Source organism: Epargyreus clarus, unplaced genomic scaffold (assembly GCF_041222505.1).
Source record: "Epargyreus clarus isolate Ecla_fem2 unplaced genomic scaffold, WU_Ecla_fem_2.2 ptg000023l, whole genome shotgun sequence".
In the NCBI taxonomy this organism is placed as follows: domain Eukaryota; kingdom Metazoa; phylum Arthropoda; class Insecta; order Lepidoptera; family Hesperiidae; genus Epargyreus; species Epargyreus clarus.
In genome coordinates, this window is record NW_027332230.1 from 489439 (window position 1) to 508335 (window position 18897).

At 37.4% G+C, this 18897-nt stretch overlaps 1 protein-coding gene across 5 annotated transcripts in view; it reads left to right on the forward strand.

Annotated features, from left to right (window-relative positions):
* LOC140751803 (MOB kinase activator-like 2) overlaps positions 1-18897 on the forward strand; it is an 81475-nt gene that overhangs the window by 987 nt on the left and 61591 nt on the right. For 2 of the 5 annotated variants that reach the window (XM_073085852.1, XM_073085850.1), the window contains exon 2: positions 5441-5469. The exons of 2 other annotated variants lie outside the window; for them this stretch is intronic. Coding sequence is in view for 1 of the 3 variants with exons in the window: in XM_073085848.1 (XP_072941949.1) it covers positions 3191-3372 (182 nt within the window). In the remaining 2 variants the exon portion in view is untranslated. Of the gene's footprint in view, positions 1-3116; positions 3373-5440; positions 5470-18897 lie in introns of those variants that run through there. One more of the 5 variants, XM_073085848.1, reaches the window with a different exon arrangement.

Genomic DNA, 18897 nt, shown 5'->3' on the forward strand with positions numbered 1-18897 from the left:
CTGCTGTTGTTAGGCAGAAATAGGTATGGCAATGGTGCCACCGGAGTTGAACCACAAGGGGTTCTACCACCTTCTACCTTTCTTACCATTTGCCTTACAGTCTTCCCATTTGCAGTTTGCTTTACTTGCCAATGTGAACTCCATAGTTCATGTAACTATGGAGAAATAAGATCTTTATATAATACTGTACTATTCCTAGTGACTTGAAAATTCTTTCATTATATATGTTATAAAATGTCATGAATTTAAAATTGTTGTGTAAGAAACTGTATGATCTATATTGATGATAGACTTTGTAAACTTGTTAAAATTGTAAAGAATTGTACCCTTGAATCTGTAAAGGCAACATGAAAACAGTATGCTTTATATATCAGTTTACATACTTTTATCAATATTACCGGGTATAGGATCTCAGTGTAGGACAACCTTCACTGAGCTGGTTAATGGAATAAAACTATTTTATATCAAATTAAATGTGTGAAGCAATATATTGCAAATGGGTTGAAACAATTTCAGTCCAAAATATGATTAAGAAAAATTGTTCAATCAAAAGCATAAAGCCTATAGAATATGTAAACGTTAGGTTGACAATTTTTTTCCAGTTACAGCTCCTGGGTAGGCATGTATAAATAATTAAACAGGTTGGCCTTCAGGGCCAAATCCGAAATGATAATGATTAGCGAGAAATGTTGAAAGAAGTTAAGAGTCCGATTTTGATAAAAATTTCAACTGCATCATTACTTTTTTTTAAAAAATAATTTTATCTACTTCATTTTGGAAAAAAAATCAGCCTTTATTGTTCCACCAATGATTAGTGTCACTTATAAGGATTAAATTATGGGAAGTAATAATAAATGATAAACTAAAGACAATATTGGGTGTGTGTTTTTTTTCCATAATAAACTTGTTTGATACCCGGTTAGGGAAAGAGATTTTTTAAAAAACTTAATTATGCAGTCTGTGGCATAACTGTAGTATGGCAGGCGTGGCAAAATGCCACGGGCTCCTAGCCAAACAGGGCCCCTGCCCCGGGAGGCTGCGAGGTCAAAGTTGCTATGAAAATCTCTAAAATATGTATAAGTCAGCAAAAATACCTTCTCTTGAAATGTTTATGGGTATGTACAGTCACGAGCATAAATATATGACTATGGGCAGATTAACAAAAATATCTGACCCAAGAACGAGTTCAATAATATGTAGATATGATAATAATAGGCAGAAAAAATATGTGGCGATAACATTGATCAAATAATTAGGACCACCTTACGAAGCAAAAATATGTAACAATATTAATCTATTCACTTTTGTTATTCTGGCTCAAAATACAAGCCGCATTCTTTTTCTTTTTTATGCTAAGTCATAGAATCGTATCAGCCAGCGACGTTATAAGTAAGATCTTATTATTATAAAAATAACACCATGAAAATAATACATAATAATTAGATAATTAAAATAATACTCTAATAAAAAAATTTAATAGGTTTCCAAAAATACACTTTCAAAACAATTCCGAAACGTTACACGTTGGATAAAAAGATCTACTACCCACTTTTTAACAATAAAAATATATCAAAGTGATGTCAAAATCATAGAACCTATTTCTCCAATGATATTGCTAATTGTAAAACTTTGTATTGGTAATATAAATAATTTAAGTTACATGTATCAATTACCTGTTGCGGTAACTTCGTTTTAATATTTTTGTCCTAACAGAATATTCGTGACCATTTAAGTTTAATAATATATAATTATTTTTGTTGTATACAGGGTGAAATTGAAGATTTTCCTATAATTTGTTATTTAATGCCAGAATTTAATCCGTATGAGGGACACTATCCCCTAGTGGAATAATATAAGGTGTATATATATTTTTTTCAAAATGAACTCGTTCGATTTCCGTATAGGGATATTTTAAATAATTCGCCAAGTACGAGTCAAACTCGCACTTGGAGGCTTCCGTACCACCAGATGTTTACTATTTTATAAAAATAACTGGAACACTTATTTTCTGGTTCCCTTTTTACCCTAAAAACTAGTGATGCAGTATTAGTTTTTATCAAAATCGGCCTCGTAACTCCTTTTAGCATTTTTCGCTAATCCTTACAGATTCGGATTTTAAAAAATTCTTTCATATTCATAAATTAGGGAAATTCTTACCTTCAAAAATATAATATATAAATTTGTTTTAAATATAATATATCATTTTGAAAATAAATAAAAGCTAGTTATGTTAAAATAATATATAAGGTTTTTTGTGACTAGTTCTATATAATGTCAGATTATTCAGATCTTAAACAAGACACTTAATTATTTTCCTCAACTCAACTGACTTCCACTCAAACTTAAAATGTATGAGGAATAGGACATAGGAATTGATGTACATTACTAATGGAAAACCGAGAAGAAACTACTAGAATAACTAATAGAACCGTAAACATTTTGTTTAAAAACAATTCTTTATTTAAAAAATATTTATAATTTCCATCATTGTCTAACAGTGGCAAAAAGTGTAAGAAAATTATGGAAATTATTTTGTGTTTGAACGACTTTATGTTACCAAATTAACTCAATTTATGTAACTTATATATTACTTAGGCAGGACTTTTTCTTTTGTATCACCCTATGTTGTAAGACAAATTCCTCTTTAGTATGAAGGTACCCCTGTAATGGTTACAATTGACAAAACAAGGGTACAGATGAATCATTATTTGGAATTGATTTTCAGTAACTTATTCATGTAATTCATTTTTGTATATGTATTCATTATTATATTTGTGTATATGTCATGTCATCAATGTAATTAGATATTATAATAATGAAGTAATTGTGATAAATTTAATGAAAATGTTGAGCAGACTTGTTATGTTTAGAGAACTGGTTCCAACATCCAGAACACGTAAAAATTTCAAATGCTTACAATAATTTGTATACAGTTACTTCGTAGTATTCCAAGTGAGGCCGCGAGGCGCGCACGGCGTAGTGGCTTTGGCAACGTGTTGTTCCGCGAGGTTCGCGTGTGATCCTCCAGCGGCTCAGGTGCGATAAGGCGTGATGTCAGCGCGGCGCGCACCGCCGCCGCCGCCGGCGTCAGTCGCCCGCGGCGCGCACCCGCGAGCGCCGTTTTTTCGCGACGCGCACCTCCCAGCGCCCCGCGCCCTCGTCCTCCGTCCCCCGCCGCGCGCTGCTCCCCATGAGCGGCGCCGGCGACGATGCCACTCCGCGCCGCTGGCCCGTGGGCATCCTCCGCCGCAGCGGCGCGCGAGCGGCACGCCGCGTGCTGCACGTCAAGTACCGCAGCGTGCCACCCTCCCCCGGCCCCGCCGTCTCCGCTCTACCTCTCGACATCGACGATACCGTCTCCTGTTTCTGCAGGTGGGACCTCTACACGCGCCCGAATCACCGTCGCGTCCGACCGTCGATGTGACGATCGATTCTTAAAATCTACGTAGTTGAAACGAAATTAAGGAGGAACGCCATCAGTGGGTATACAGAGTTGGTGGCGGTGAATTGCATCGACCTAGTTCCGGCGCGCGATGTTGAAACCGAACCTGCGCTCGCACGCGCTCGGCGCTCTTATCGCGCTATCACGCGTTATCACCTGCCTCCACCTGTGTCACGTCACAATACTCCGACTGCTTTATTATTTTATTGAATAATAAACGCACTATCTGTTCCGCTTGAAAACAAATAACTAACCTATTCAGAACATAAATTCTTTTACAGACCAATGAACTCAGATAATAAGTTTTAACAATATGAGTGTCTATAAAAGTCCGAAGTAAGGTAAATCCTAACATTTACCTATAAAACCTATGATTTAATTGTGTTGCTAAATGGACAAAAGATACGATGTCTCGGGATTTCACTAATAGAATTTAGTAAAAATTAGGTTGACCCAAAGATTAATTGATAAATGACATACATAAAACAGAAAATTTGTACCTTCATTGAAATTAGTGGCGCCATCTGTCAAAAATTGGTCTTACCAACTCCCAAACCTTCGTGGGTTAAATGCAATCGGAGACGGTTGCAATGCAACATTATATTTGTTTATATAGATTTATAGGGATTATAATAGGGATGGCGATTCTTTCTGAAAAAGATCGATTTTTGAATCGACTCGAATCGAAGTGCAATAAATCGATTCACAAAAATATCGAGGCCCTAAGAATCGATTCTATCTTCGACCTTTTTTCGAGGATGACGAAAAAAAAAGGTTATCAGGACCAAACAAGCACTGAAATAATGTATCCGTCAGCAAATCCTTACTTTCTTACTAATCCTTACTAATAATATAAATGTGGAAGTAACTCTGTCTGACTGTCTGTCTCTTCTTCACGGCTAATCCACTGAACCGATTTGAATGGAATTTTATACAAACATAGTCTGAGACCCGAGAAAGAACATAGCATAGTTTTTATCCCGAAAATCCCACGGGAACTACGGAGGGCGATTGAGATCGATTAATCGGAGAATCGATCGTTTGTACCAAAACCAAACCGCCACTGTCATTCCAATGTTTATCTCTTTAGGATTGGTTTAACAAAAATGGTGCAATAGCTGTTTCATTATTTTTAACCAGAAAGCCTAACTAAGTTTTATAGAGTTTAGTATAAAATTTGCGGATTTGCAAACAAACTTTCAACCCTTACTATTTTTTTTCATTTATCCAATAAAGAAGACTTACAAAAGGTTAGAGTGAGATAGGTTTACGGCTATAACACAACTCAGACACATAAAAAAAAATAACTAAAAAATAAAACCGACTTCTATGTCACTACAAAGTAAAAAATAATTGAAATAAATGTTGGTTTAGTAAATATTTCTGAAGTTGGCGCTCTATATATTTCGTTTGATAACAGCGTAAACAGCGTGTCCAATATGAGCGCTATATATAAAAAAAAATATATACGATTGAATTGAGAAACCTCCTCCTTTTTTGAAGTCGCTTAAAAATAGCATTTATTCTACATTTGTAGTAAATCAGAAAATGAAAAAACACGAAGTAGGGAACAGAAGCAATGTTCACTATCGGACAAAGTGCAAGTATTTCGGCAAAATAAGAACCGGTTCGGTTTTGGTTTACAATTAATAGATAATTTGTTTTAAATTTGGGCTTCAAATCAAATCAAATCAAATAGTTTATTTGTTTATAGATATAGGTATACATGGTGGTTTACATATTAATGACAGTTCCATTATATCTAGTCATGTTGTTATGACATACAAATATTCTTGCTCCGAGCCTCCTCCAATTTATACAATTATCGACCCGTAATCGATAGTGGCAGATAAAAACGGGTCCTTGTGCCGTGTGTTTCCCGACTATTTCCAAAATAAAATCCCTGGAGACACATGTGGAGTGTGTACTATTATAAAATATATAATAGTGATATAAATTTATATTTTGTATTCTAATTTTTGCGTTTCTTTGTTGCAGGTGAGTCGCATGCTCGCTCGCCGCGCCCCGTAAGTTGTGATATTATCCAGTACACTAATATTTGCTTCTATATCGAACTCTCTACACGCTTTTGGCCACGCTGCCATGCAAGCCTTTCAGGCCTAAGCACAACTCAGTAGACTTATGAAATTAATGAATGTCGCAGTGAAGGATGTATTTAGAATTGAAGTATTAAAATGTACTTAGATATACGGTAACACGAACGCGCATACAAAATATTCTTTAACTGGCCGCTCACGGTCGGTGTCTGTGGCTGTGTGCCGCCGGGGTAGGATAAATACAAAAATACTTTATGGTAACTAAACAGAAAATGAAATAGACGTTTGATTACCAGACTAACGTATTTACTACGCGATGCCGTAACCAAACCTAACTTTTGGCTTTGACTGAGGCAGTCATAGCTTAGTACTTGAAACTCGTCGTTTTAATCGAGGGGTCCGAGGTTCGAATTCCTGCACCTCTTTCTTCGAAGTTATATGACGTCCACTTATTTAACCTGTTTATATGCTCATATGCAAATCGGCCGATATGTGAAACTTCCGTCGAAATGAAAGCACTGCTATAAGTTATAAATTGGTGTGGCGGTGGTATTTCTTCGTTTGAACCATATTGATGTTACTACTTTTCGAATACATATATTGTTGTGAAATATTTTACATCAACAATGCGAGGTTCGGAAGTGGCTTCCGCTGTATTGGACGACGAGAGTGTGATCAACGAGGCAGGGATCCTACTATGAATGATGGTACGTCTGGTCCTAAACAACTGAAGGTGTGTGATGATTGCAAGCCTGTGCAAGGAAAACCCAAATTTTCTGCACTCTGGGAGGACTCCGTTTGCGTCCCATCGGAGATCAGTTCTCTACATAATGCCGAGGAAGGCTACGAAGAGAGTTTTATTGGTAAAAAATCCTGTACGGTGGCGCTCACAAATTGAATTTTTGTATGTCGAGCCTTGATAAATCCACGAATCGAAAATAATATTTTTTCTCCTTATCGAGCTCTAAAATAAACCTTCTAAAGAACTACAAGTCAATAGGTTTAATAATAATAATGAGTTAATGACATAATGAATAACTCTTTCCAAAATAAACTATTTTGATTTTTATATAAATAAAAGTCAAGCGTTGAATGTATGTAGATTTTTTTTACAAGAGCTGCGAGAGAACAGTCTTGTAAGTGGATGGGTGGAAAAATAAGGAACGTGATCTTTTCATTCTGAGTTGATGGTGCAGAGTACCGAATGGATTTATATGCGGTCTTCACCGATAGAAAAAGTGAATCGTGAGAAAGGTTTAAATTAATAAATTAAGTTGGCTTAAGTGTGACGATCTTGACGTAACAGGCTAACAGATAACTTTTTATAATATAGGAGTAACAAACAAGCATGCAGTCCACCTGATGATAACTCCCGCTCATGGACATATGTAATCGACCCCCGATAGCATTAGATATTTCTACCTGAGGTCAGCCATTGAGGCGCCGCTACCCCTGAGGACTAAGCTGGAACGTCTCGGAAAAGTATGTTTCCATTACCACCCTTCGAACCAGAACACAGGAGTGCTTAACACTGTTGTTAAAAGGCAGAAATAAGCGTGGGGATGGTGCCGACGGAGTCTAACCACAAAGGGTTCTACCACCTTCAAAAATCTGATAGTTCACTACGAAAAAAATAGACATTTATTCTATTCTAAAATGCGTGCGAAACGCGGTCAGGTTACTAGTGTTGCATAAGAAGCTTACGGCTGAATATCATTAGTAAGTCGAACGGAACCGTTTAGACAACAGGCTGGGCGGTTTCCCAAACTAAGAATTAAGATAATTAGCTGCGACATATACACTTGGAATGGAAACATAATTTTTTATACTCAGCCTATAAATATACCTTTAAACCAACCAATCCGGTGGGGTATGCCACAGCGCCGTCCTTCCGTGGATCGCTGGCCAGGAGGTTCGAGTTACCGCCCGCCACCCTAGAAGTCGCTTTTTACGGCAGGCAGGGGATTCTGGTCGTTGAACTACAAGGACACTGCGCCGTGGGGTGTTACGTACGTCTACGGCGACTCCTCCGAGCGGGTTCAGTGCGCTCGCAGACGTAACTTCATAGCCCCGACGATGGCCGGCGTAGAGATCCCACTTATTCGACGAGGATTCGCTGGTGTGTCTCCTCTCTCTGTATCCTGTTTAAATTCTCACCGAAACAGCCATGTCCAATGAGTATCTGCATAAGGCGGGAGGTTACTCTACCCTTGCTCTTCAACCAGGCACGACAGTTGGGTAAGGTAGCGTCAACCGCCCTTAGCGAACTTGCCAAGGTGAAGCCGGTCGCGCCAGCACCTTAGAGGTACTTACGGTTAAACAAATGCGTTGAGTTAAGTTTTAGAAGCTACTTACTTACTTAAATATATTAGAATATGTATATAGCTACTCAATGCTCATGTTATAAAGAAGAAAGATTGTTTTTTAAATTTTGTAATGTCAAATAACTAAATCAACTTTAATTTTCACATTTACGAAGATAGATTACGTTATATTAACAATGACTATATATTTTTCAGTCATAAAATAAAGTTTCATGTTATTTGTAAAACTGGTCAGAAAAAGACCGAATTTTGTCCGCTTTGTTTATATGTATCATATCAATTCTTACTAAATTTGTTACTAAAAAAAAGAATTATTAAAATCGGTTCACTAACGGCGGAGTAATTCGTGTACATACATAAAAAAAAGATACCGGCCGAATTGATAACCACCTCCTTTTTAAAGTCGGCGGGAAATATGCAGTAGTTTAAATAAAAAGTAATGTTAAAGTTTAAATTCTACGACGTGTGCTTAAAACGCTGTCATTGTAATGGCGGACGCCATATGATTCGAGTGACGTCACACGCGTGTAGACGACAAGTGTACTACAGGCGGCTACGCTGCTTCATAATATTAATATAATATATCTGCTCTTCATGTAACCAATTTTATTGAAAGACATGGCGTATAAATGGTGTGTAGTACGAGGGCCAAACTGAAAGTTTTTTGAAACGGGCCACTTATAAACATTATATTAAAAATATGAGTTTAAATTTTGAAAATAGAACTCTTTACCAATATTATTATAGTCTGATTCATAATTAGGTGTCCAAAATGTAAACAAAGAAATGTCACTGTCAAAATTAACAAGAAACAAAAAGTTTAACAAACTCAACAAAAAACGAAAATTTAACAAATATACACAATTTAACAAACGCGTTATATAAACGGGAAAACATTCGAGTTCGATCACAATCACGAAAATTAATAATATCAGCATCGAACTTAAAAATGACAGCATAAGAAATGTCTTGGGTTTTGGTTGTGTTACCATTATCACATTTTAATTTTCTACCATAAACTTTGTTTTTTATTATTATTACTGTATGGATCGAAATTGAGCTGATATAAATATTAGAAAATGTGAATTAATGTTAATTAATTTAGATTATTATTTTATTATTATTGTAATACTTTAATATCGAGAAAAATAAAAAACTACCATTTCTTGATAGGTCAACAACGTATTTTCTTGATAGGTCAACACCTTTGTTTACATTTTGGACACCTAATTATGAATCAGACTATAGGTATATATTTCATTCATTTGTCATTTGTTTTACGATTTAGCGGCAAATTGAAAATTGTTTGTGCACGTCAGCATAAATATAAGCCGAGAAAATTTTCGTGCAATGATTTTTTATGACTTTCGATGTCATTTAAGTTAACAAGAAAGTTATGATAGACTTCGATTGGCCTTTCACGATGAAGCCCCATCTCGTGCCACTGTTTACAAGTGGTTGAATGAATTTAAACGTGGTCGCACTAATCTCACCGATGATCTGTGTGAGGGACGCCCTTCTACAGCGACGACTGAAGATAATATCAGTGTTGTGCGGCGTATGATAGAGACTGTTAGAAGAGTGATATGAGTAAAGTGCACAAAATCCTCCATGAACATTTAGCGGTCAAGAAGATTTGTGCCAGCTGGATACCTCATACCACTTAACCGAGGCCCAAAAACTCCGCCGTGTTGATTGGTGCCGAGAAATGATGAAAAAATTTAACGGAAGAGACTCAAAGGCTGTGTTCAACATAGTAACGGGTGACGAAACCTGGATTTATTGTTATGATCCGGAAACCAAAAGGCAGTCTGCTCAGTGGGTGTTTCCTTCCGAGGAGTTGCTAACTAAAGTAAAGAGAGTGTTGGAAAGAAGATGGTGGCCTCGTTCATCGGAAGGACAGCTCTTTACGCGACAATTGTCTTGTAGGATCATAAAACCGTTAATGTGGTACACTAATAATTGTTTGCAACTTGTTTTGGAAAAAGTTCGCGAGAAACGACCTCGCAGCAGGAGCCTCCTTCACCACGACAATGCCTCGTCGCACACCGCCAGGAAAACGATCAACTATCTTTATCTTTAAAAAAAACTATTTAACGACCTCAGACATGGAATTACTGAGTCACCCGCCGTATAGCCCCGACCTTGCACCCTGCGATTTTTATTTATTCCCGAAAATAAAAGAAAATCTTCGAGGAAAACGTTTTACGGACGCCGAGGAAGCAGTGGCTGCGTTTCAAAAGGCCGTCGAAAAGACCCCCAAGTCCGAATGGGCAAAGTGCTTTCCTTATTGGTTCCATCGGATGCAGCAATGTATTGATGTGAACGGACACTATTTTGAAAAGTTATAATAAAATAAATAACTTGTTAGTTTGCTTAGCTTATGATTTTCTACTTTCAGTTTTACCCTCGTACCGCAATGTTCAAATAGATAGCTGCAAACTTCACAGAAAGTATTTTTTTACGTTTCAACAAATCCCAAAATAACGCAAAAATGGTTACAGTTAGGTAGAAGAGACCCATAGATAAAATACCCCTTAGCATTCATGTTTTGACCACGCTTTTTTAAGCTTGACCTGCAGGTATATATGTATGTAACGGACTCTTTGAACCCGATTTTTACTCACTTTTAATGGTTTGATTAATTTTAAATTTTGAACAATTATCAAGAACCGCTGACAATACACGATTTAAATAATTTTATCCCATTCACCTCATCAGGATCGTCGGGAATCAGGATTAACGATTTTCCATGTGCGTTTTTAGCGTGGTTTATAGTTTTTATAGTATATTTTGTTTTAAAAACGTCACCCATAGGAATATTTTCTTACGTCTTACGTTATATAAATGTCTAAGGGCTTACGCCTTTGGGCCCCATAGCCTTCATCGTTTGATTTTAAAGGCGACACCATACACCAATTTCTGCTTTATAACAGCAGTGTTGTGCAACGCTGTGTAAGAGTTTGAAAAGTGTGGTAAAGTATATCATATGGCAAGATTTTTCCTGGAAGGTTTCGTATCATTTTGTCTTTAAGTAGAGCCGAGAAATGAAAGATGTTCTAACTTATTCTTTAGGGGTAGAATGTTTCTGTGGCCGACCTTACTTTTGATATCAATCCTATTTGGGATTGATTGTACAGGAGTGGCCGAGGCCAGGTGGACTGCATGCTAGTTTGCTATTTCTATCTAAAAAAATCGCCTGCCTTTTATTATGTGTATTAGATTACTTTGATGTAAGTACCTATAGCAAATAGCGTAAAAGTAATTTCATATGTTCGAATTATTTGCTTACAATTTAACCTAACTTAAACTTAAACGGAAAAGTATAAAGATTTCTAAATTAAATAATATATGGTACTTCCACAGCTGTTTTTACATTTTTAAGTTATGCAGCACAGTAATCGTTATTTACGTAATGCGTTATTTTTAAAGAATCTTGAAAGGGTCTATCTACCATGTCTGTCCATTCTATCTATCTATCTATAATGTCTGTCCATTTTGATAATAAATGTATTAATTTATGTTACTGGAAATAAAATTATCACGTAACTGTCACGAATTAGCTTGTGAATCAAACGATATAAAGGTCAAACAATAGAAGAAAACGTACAACGTAATATTAAGAAATCAGCGTTAACTCGTGTGTGACGTCATTACCGTCAGTAACCAATCAGAGTTTCTGTCGTACAGAAAAATTAATAAAATTATTGTATTTTTGTTGCGATAAATAAGAAATATTATGCATATTTTAGTACAAATTAAATGTAAATACTATTTGTTTAGTTATTATCTAAAAAGATGACCACAATTTGTAGCATATTTTCGATACTGTAAATAGCCTATTATTGCCAATATACATTATAACACAGTGACTTGAGTATAACCTTGACGTGTTGTCATAGTTAGTTAGCACTTGTAAATAAGTATTAGTTTTCCGGTAATAATAATACCTTAACACGACTAGTATATTTCCCGTTTGTGCGTGTCATATTTGGTATATATTGCCGTATTTTCCTATCCGCTATTATGTTTAAACAGCCTAAAAAATATGCCTTTGGCGCGGCAATAGATTTAGAATCCGCCCGCGCGATCTGCGACCCTGACTCTGTACTACGCCACTTGAACTCAACGCCATGCGCCTCCGATTTGTAATAATTGCTTCTATAATATTTCTTTAATAAATCAAACGACATTTATCACATGCGATGAGACGCTGTACTTGCTTGTGTCATCGCAGCTATATTCTAAACGCCTTCTAAAACGATATAACACAATGATGTCACTATTTATACAAGGTAGACAAGTTTAGTACTCTATCATTCGATATTTCTAGATTAATTTAGTAAAGAATAGGGAATGTAATCCCGATCTTGCGGGATCCCAATCTCGCGAGATCCAGTGTAATTTTTCGGGATCAATCCCGAAGCATAATATGACGAGATCTCGTTCGATATTGACGGGATTAGGTGGCAATGGTCTGCGATGTTACACACATCCGCTCACGACGCTAGCGGTGCGCACTTTGTTTTTTAAGAAGTTATTTTCAAAATCACCCTTAAATACTTTTTAATCTTTAACTATCTCTCACGTTACTCCCTATATTAATACAGCCAACATACTAAAAATGGACCTTCGCAGGCACTTACATCTCGCCACGTTACTATTTGGCATAATAAAAAATAAAGAACCGCTTTACCTCTTCAATAAGCTGGCGTGGGCCAGAGATTATTTACACGATAGAACCAGATCAGCTCCAGACAAATTGTGGTACCCATCCTACTGCTCAGCTGCTGTACAGCGCCACGAAATGTTGGAATAACCTGCCGCCTCCACTTCGGAACCTAAAAACATTAGCAAGTTTTAAATATAAACTCAAAATTTTACTGTTAGAGAAACAAAAACAAGATTATAACTAACTAAGTTATAATAGAAGGCGTAGTAAGGAGTTTTTATCACATACAACTACGTCAGTGCACGATCACACATCTACCTATTATAATTAATTCCCTTAATATCAATTATATAAGTATTAGTAGTAAAAAAGTTTCATATTATATATACCATATTGTATATAATTCTAGTTTGTGCTTAATCGCATTTGACCCTAACCTACCTATAAGTTGTAGCTCACATCGGCATGGAAGCTGGTCTCCACATTTCGGGCGCGGTACTAGCAGGTAGCAGGGAGGTACTAGCGGAGCGCATGGTTATAGTCATATTGAAATTTTCCTTTCTCAGTCGTCCTGTAAATAATAAGAGATTATTCAACATTTCATTAAAACATAATATTCTTTGCATATGTGTCTACAACTTTATTGAGATACTCACCAATTTATATAATGAATGAGGAGTTATCCAGTGCAGTTTTGAACATATATACACTTAAAATGTGAAATGCAGCTAACGTTTGTAAAAAATACTGTTTCGGGCAAGCGGCAGCCGTCCGAGCCGCCACGTGTCATGGGGCAAACTGAAAATCAGAGCTGTGGGTAGGTGTTTTAACCGCTCATGGCATAAATCTGAGTTTGTTCCCTTTCGCGATTGTTGCAGCGCATACTGTTTTAATTACAGTAGGAAATTATGCCCATATTATTTATGTTTTGTTAACGTGTTATTATTAATTTGTCTAGTTTGTCTTTTTTTTTCTTTTTCATGTTTTTATTTTTAAGGTTATTTTCTTCTTTGTATTTTAAGAAAAAATTGTACTGTGTGCTGCAATTGTCAGAATAAATGTTATTATTATTATTATTATTATAAAGTCCCACTCCAATGTTGGAGGTCCGCGGTTCAAATAACCCCGATATACTTCTGAATTTTCTACCGCCCTCACAACGCAGAATGGAACAGCATCCAACCCTGCTAATATAAAGCAGCAATGGGATTGTCGGGGGTGCCAGAATTACGAAGATCACTACCATCTTCAAAATAATCCTTTTATACCATTTTTCATTATCACAATTGTTAATTGCAGAAGGAAAATATAAATAATACAATGGAAAACATCTAAAGGTGGATTAAATCTTCAGCCTGCTGTACCGAAACTACGAAAATAGGGGCGATGCTGATGCCGTATTGCACCTGCATCAGCCAATTTTATTAAATTCCCATGAAAACATAACATTAGGTAACGGACAAGTCTGATTTTGCCCACGACGAACCCGAAGAGCACGCTGAGGCCACGTCATATGGCCATGTGACGCTAATGATCTTCCCCGAATACACTCAGCTGTGCCGATCGCCCTTGACCCTCTGCGGAAGACTCGCATGAATGCTTCATTGGGCCGAAAGGTCGCGCCTCAGCATCCCTTGCTTCCCGGCCCCCTATAAACGTGTCTTCCCTCCTCGTTGTATTTCCGATAAAACTACAGGGTTATAATTTTTTTTTTAATAAATTACTGTTATAATTAACGTACTGATTTAATTTTTTTAACAAGCTCTAAGATACTTAATAATATTAGACCTAAACTTCAAGTTCAATATAAATCATAAGATACGGGGTTACTGTTACAGATAGAAATTTTCAATTTCATTACCTTTATTTACTATTGCCTGCTGTAGCACATATAGTATATTTGGTTGCGTCCAGGGCAGGATTTAGAGGTGTGGGACCCTGAGGCAACGGCGGCCCCAAATTATTTTCCTAATTAGAAACGAAGGAAACTTTGAATGGGCTGAAATTTAAGTTTGAAATACTACATTTTTGTTAATAATATTAATATTACCATTGATACCCAAAGTAGTTTATGTCAACAACAAGGGGTCGACGCTTAGGGTCTATGTAAGCGACGCTATGTAAGCAAAAAATGAATTGAGGATTGGTGAGATAGGGTCGGGGGTCTACCATAGTGGACCATTTTATCAGCTATGCAACATTAACACCAAGGAAGGGCTATAGAGGGGATTTAGTGCGGTATAAATCTTATATTTGTTGTGTCTCCCGAAGCACCATAGCACTTTTAAAAAAAAAAACCGTAGTATGTGATTGAAGTTTTTCCAACGGTCACCAAGGAGTCACCCTATGACTTTCCCAAATCAAAAAAAAGGGCTTAACCATAATTTAAAAATATAGAAAGTGATCTAGGAAACACAACAACTAGTGTTAGGCGCTGCTGTATTCCGGTTAGAAGGGTGTGGTAAGGGAGACAGACTTTTCTGTGGCGTTCTAACTCAGGGGTAGCGGCGCATCTGTGGCTGACCTCAGGTAGGAATATCTTATCTTATCTATGGGCGCCACATACCATCAGGTGGACTGCATGCTCGTCTGCTACTCCTATATTATAAAAAAAAAAAACAACAATTTGGAAATGTAAGCCCATTGAAATGTTATATTTGTGTTGCAATTACCAGAGGACGCAATTATATTTTTTGGATGTCAATGGCTAGTATGGCAGGCTGAGTAGGCTTCAGCCTAGGGCGGCAGATTTTTGGGGCGGCAAATTTGGGGACCGAATGTTTTTTTTGCTAATTAGGAAGCTAGTTCGTTCATGCCTTAAACGTGTCATGAACTGGCGTGACGAGCAAAAAAAAACGGGAACCGTATCATAAGCCGGCGCGACGACCAAAAAAAATAACGGGAAACATGTTCTGAACCAACGTGGAGAGCAAAAAAAAAACAGGAGCGCAAGCTACCTAATCCGATAAACTACCTAGTCCAATATACCACCTAGTCCGGGAAACTACCTAGTCCCTGAACCAGTATATACGCCTCACGTCTAGTAAGACATGACAATTGTAGAAGCAGGGGCGGCAAAAACTGTCTAGCCTAGACCTTAATTTTTTTGAATTCGTCACTGGACATGCCAATTGTAGAAGCAGGGGCGGCAAAAACTGTTCAGCCTAAACCTTATTTTTTTTTAAATCCGCTACTGATTACAGCAGTAGTCAGCGATTCTGTATTCCGCTTTGAAAGGTAGTACTCGTACTTACCGCTTTGATTGATACTTTATTATGTGTTTTATTTATATATATTACGTAGATCGTGTTGAGTCAGCAAAGGTCAGAAATACATCCAATCGCTACGATAAAATTTAGACCGGTCGCGGTCGAATTAGCAATGATACACTTTGGGGCCTAGCAAAACAGCAGGCGGCGCCGCGTTGTCCGCTATGTGTCGCGCGTGTCAGAAGTATTGGGAGATTCGGTAAATGAAAATACGTCTTTGCCCAGAGGCTGTCAGTACAGAACTATTTATATTCAACAAATCTTACTACTCAGACCTTAATACATATGTAGCTCTATAGCTATACTCCCTATATCAATACATAAATTTGTTTATAATATCGCCTGGTTCGCCGTTAGGCTAACACGCGCGTAGAACACGCCCACTATTAGCTTTATATTTGCGTGGAACAATAAGCCATGCTCAGTTACAGTGATGTATGGCCTAACAATAGACACCTGACACTCCAAGCTACGCTAGACATTTGACACCTATAAAACCCCGTCGCCGTGGGCACCACCACCGCGCGTTGGAGTTTAACTTCAATCTTCATTTCCACTGCTGGCTGCCAGCCACGGTTTTGTTAACGATTCGGGAATGCTGTAATCGGAGCTGCTGGAACCGCTTGAACTCTATGGCACTTCGGGTTTTGAAGATTTCCTGTAATATTATTATAGAGTCCCTGGAGTACCAGAATAGGGCTACGGCATCCCCTGCCTGTCGTATCGTCATTGTAAGAGGCGACTAAAAGGGGCTTCCGGTGTTGCGGGCGGTAAGAGTGGGAGCTCAAACCGTTCAGCAAGTGACCCCGGGAAGGACAGCGGTTTGTGTGGTCGCATATCGCTGTAATCACCAGGGGATGTGAGAGGAGCGTAAATTGCTCCCCCCAGGGCAGAGCCCGATAGAAGGGGATCGCGTTAGGAGGACTCCGATTGTGTTCCGTTGGAGATCCCGGAGTTCTCCACCAAACGTTGAGGACGGCCACCAGGGGGGTTTTAGTGCGGTAAAAATCCCACATAACCCGGCGTCACTCCACCCCATGGGAGTACCTTCAAAAGGTACGCCATCGTCGGGTACCTTTTGAAGGTTTCACCCTCGTCAACAAAAAAAAAGGCTATAGGTACTGCTGCTGATAATTTATATTGTATAAATTATTATATAACATATTCCAAAGTAGTTGGTTGGTGTTATTAGACAGTTATGGCTTATTTTAGTTTTGCAGCGCCTTAGTCCTATTTTTCTAGTCTTGTTCTAATTCGTACAAGTTAATCGGTTGTTCAATGTTTTACCATAAAGCTGCAGCGAAATCAGAATAAGTTTTATTTACAATTTTTGTAGTCCCGATTTTTTTTTATCTTACTATTGGCTTGCGTTAGGCTACAATTTTATCTGATATTAAGCGTGATGAAGCAGATGATAAAACCCGCTTGCCTAGATGTAACCTATTCACCCTTGACTTCAACAACCCCCCGTATGTATCGGGTAGGTAGGTAGCGAGTTCCATTCTTTAGTGGTTCGCAGCAGGAATGAGTTGCTAAAACGGTTAGTCCGCGTAAGAAGAACATCAACCGAATATCGGTGGCATCTCGCGGTTCGTTTAGATGTCCGGTGATGAAAAGGGGCAGCAGGAATTAAATTGTGAAATTCAAACGCACATTAGGTAAGAAAACAACATTGCGTCGGTGCTGTAAGCTATACAATTTGGGATCAAAAAATGCATCATCGTTATCATCATTAGATATTCCAACCTGGGGTCGGCCACAGATGCGCTGCTAACCCTGAGGACTACGCTGGAATGCTCCGAAAAGTGTGTCTCTCTTACCTTACACTTCAAACCAGAACTCAGCAGCGCTTAACGCTGCTCTGATATGAGACAAAAATAGGTGTACCACAAAAAAGTTATATAAGTAGGTACACACCGGGCAAACAGATTGAATCGTATATGAGTAAGTTATATCAACGCAAGTTTTCTATATTGGAACGAAGGCTGCTATTGGAAATATCCTTGACCCAATGGAGCTTCTTAAACAAGTATTGAGGTTTTTTGTTCCATATTACTATACGTATCGTACAGGCATAGCTTGTGATTCAGATATGGAGTAATAATCACTTGGGCAAGTTGAAACAATAGCGAATACAGGCATTTTGAACTCTTTGAATTGATCTCTCTGTGTATGAATTGATTCTTGGGTCAAAAATAGAACTAATAAAAATTTTCTATGAAAGTGATTTTATTTTCTCTGTGTTTTCACAGAGAATACTTTTAAAAATGTTACATTGTTTGGGTTTTGCTTAGACTTTCTTGATGCATATATTATTATGTTTATTTTTCTAATTACAAAGCAGTAATGTGTGTCAGGTATGTGTGTCTTAATTTTTAAGTCAGGACAATATTGTGTTGCGGAGAGTCCGTACTGCGTTGCGGTAAACGTTCGTTACTTTGACGGTTAGGTAAGTTCATCAGGGGCAAAAAAAGTGTTACAAAAGATGGGAACTATTTTGTTGATTAGAATTTAAAATTTCTCTAATAAATATCTGTGAATCAGCAAACAAAATTTTGATAACTTTTCGGTTTTTCTAATATAAGAACGTCAATAACTGTGAACGTGGGTTACGAGTTTCCTTTTGCCTTTGGTTGACAACAGCTCGTTTGTTAAATTAACGTTTTAGATTGGCCGAAGTATAATATGTAATAATATATTTTTTTAAGAATTGCCGACGTCGTTCGTGCTGCTTACATTTATCATTAGTTACACACCGCCAGCGACTCAGTTGCGAAACATACCATTGTTTTCCACTATCGCAATTCTATTGTTTCTTATTTCACGTTAACATTTGAACAAACATTATGCGTTTACCTTGGCCATTGAGCTTATGTCATTTAATTTCGTTGTAGCTTGTAGTCGGAGCTACTATCGAGTTACCAAAGTAATAGAATAAGGAAACAAGTAAATTACCAAAAACAAATTAGTAATTTAATTAAAAAATCAAAAATCCGACTGCACTAAGAAGGCTGAAGTAGAATTTCCAAAAATCCAATTTCATTATTTTCAAAATCAAAAGATGTTCAAACAATAGTATCCGATTTTATCCTTGTAGTGCTCATTGACACTATATACTTTACACTATATACCT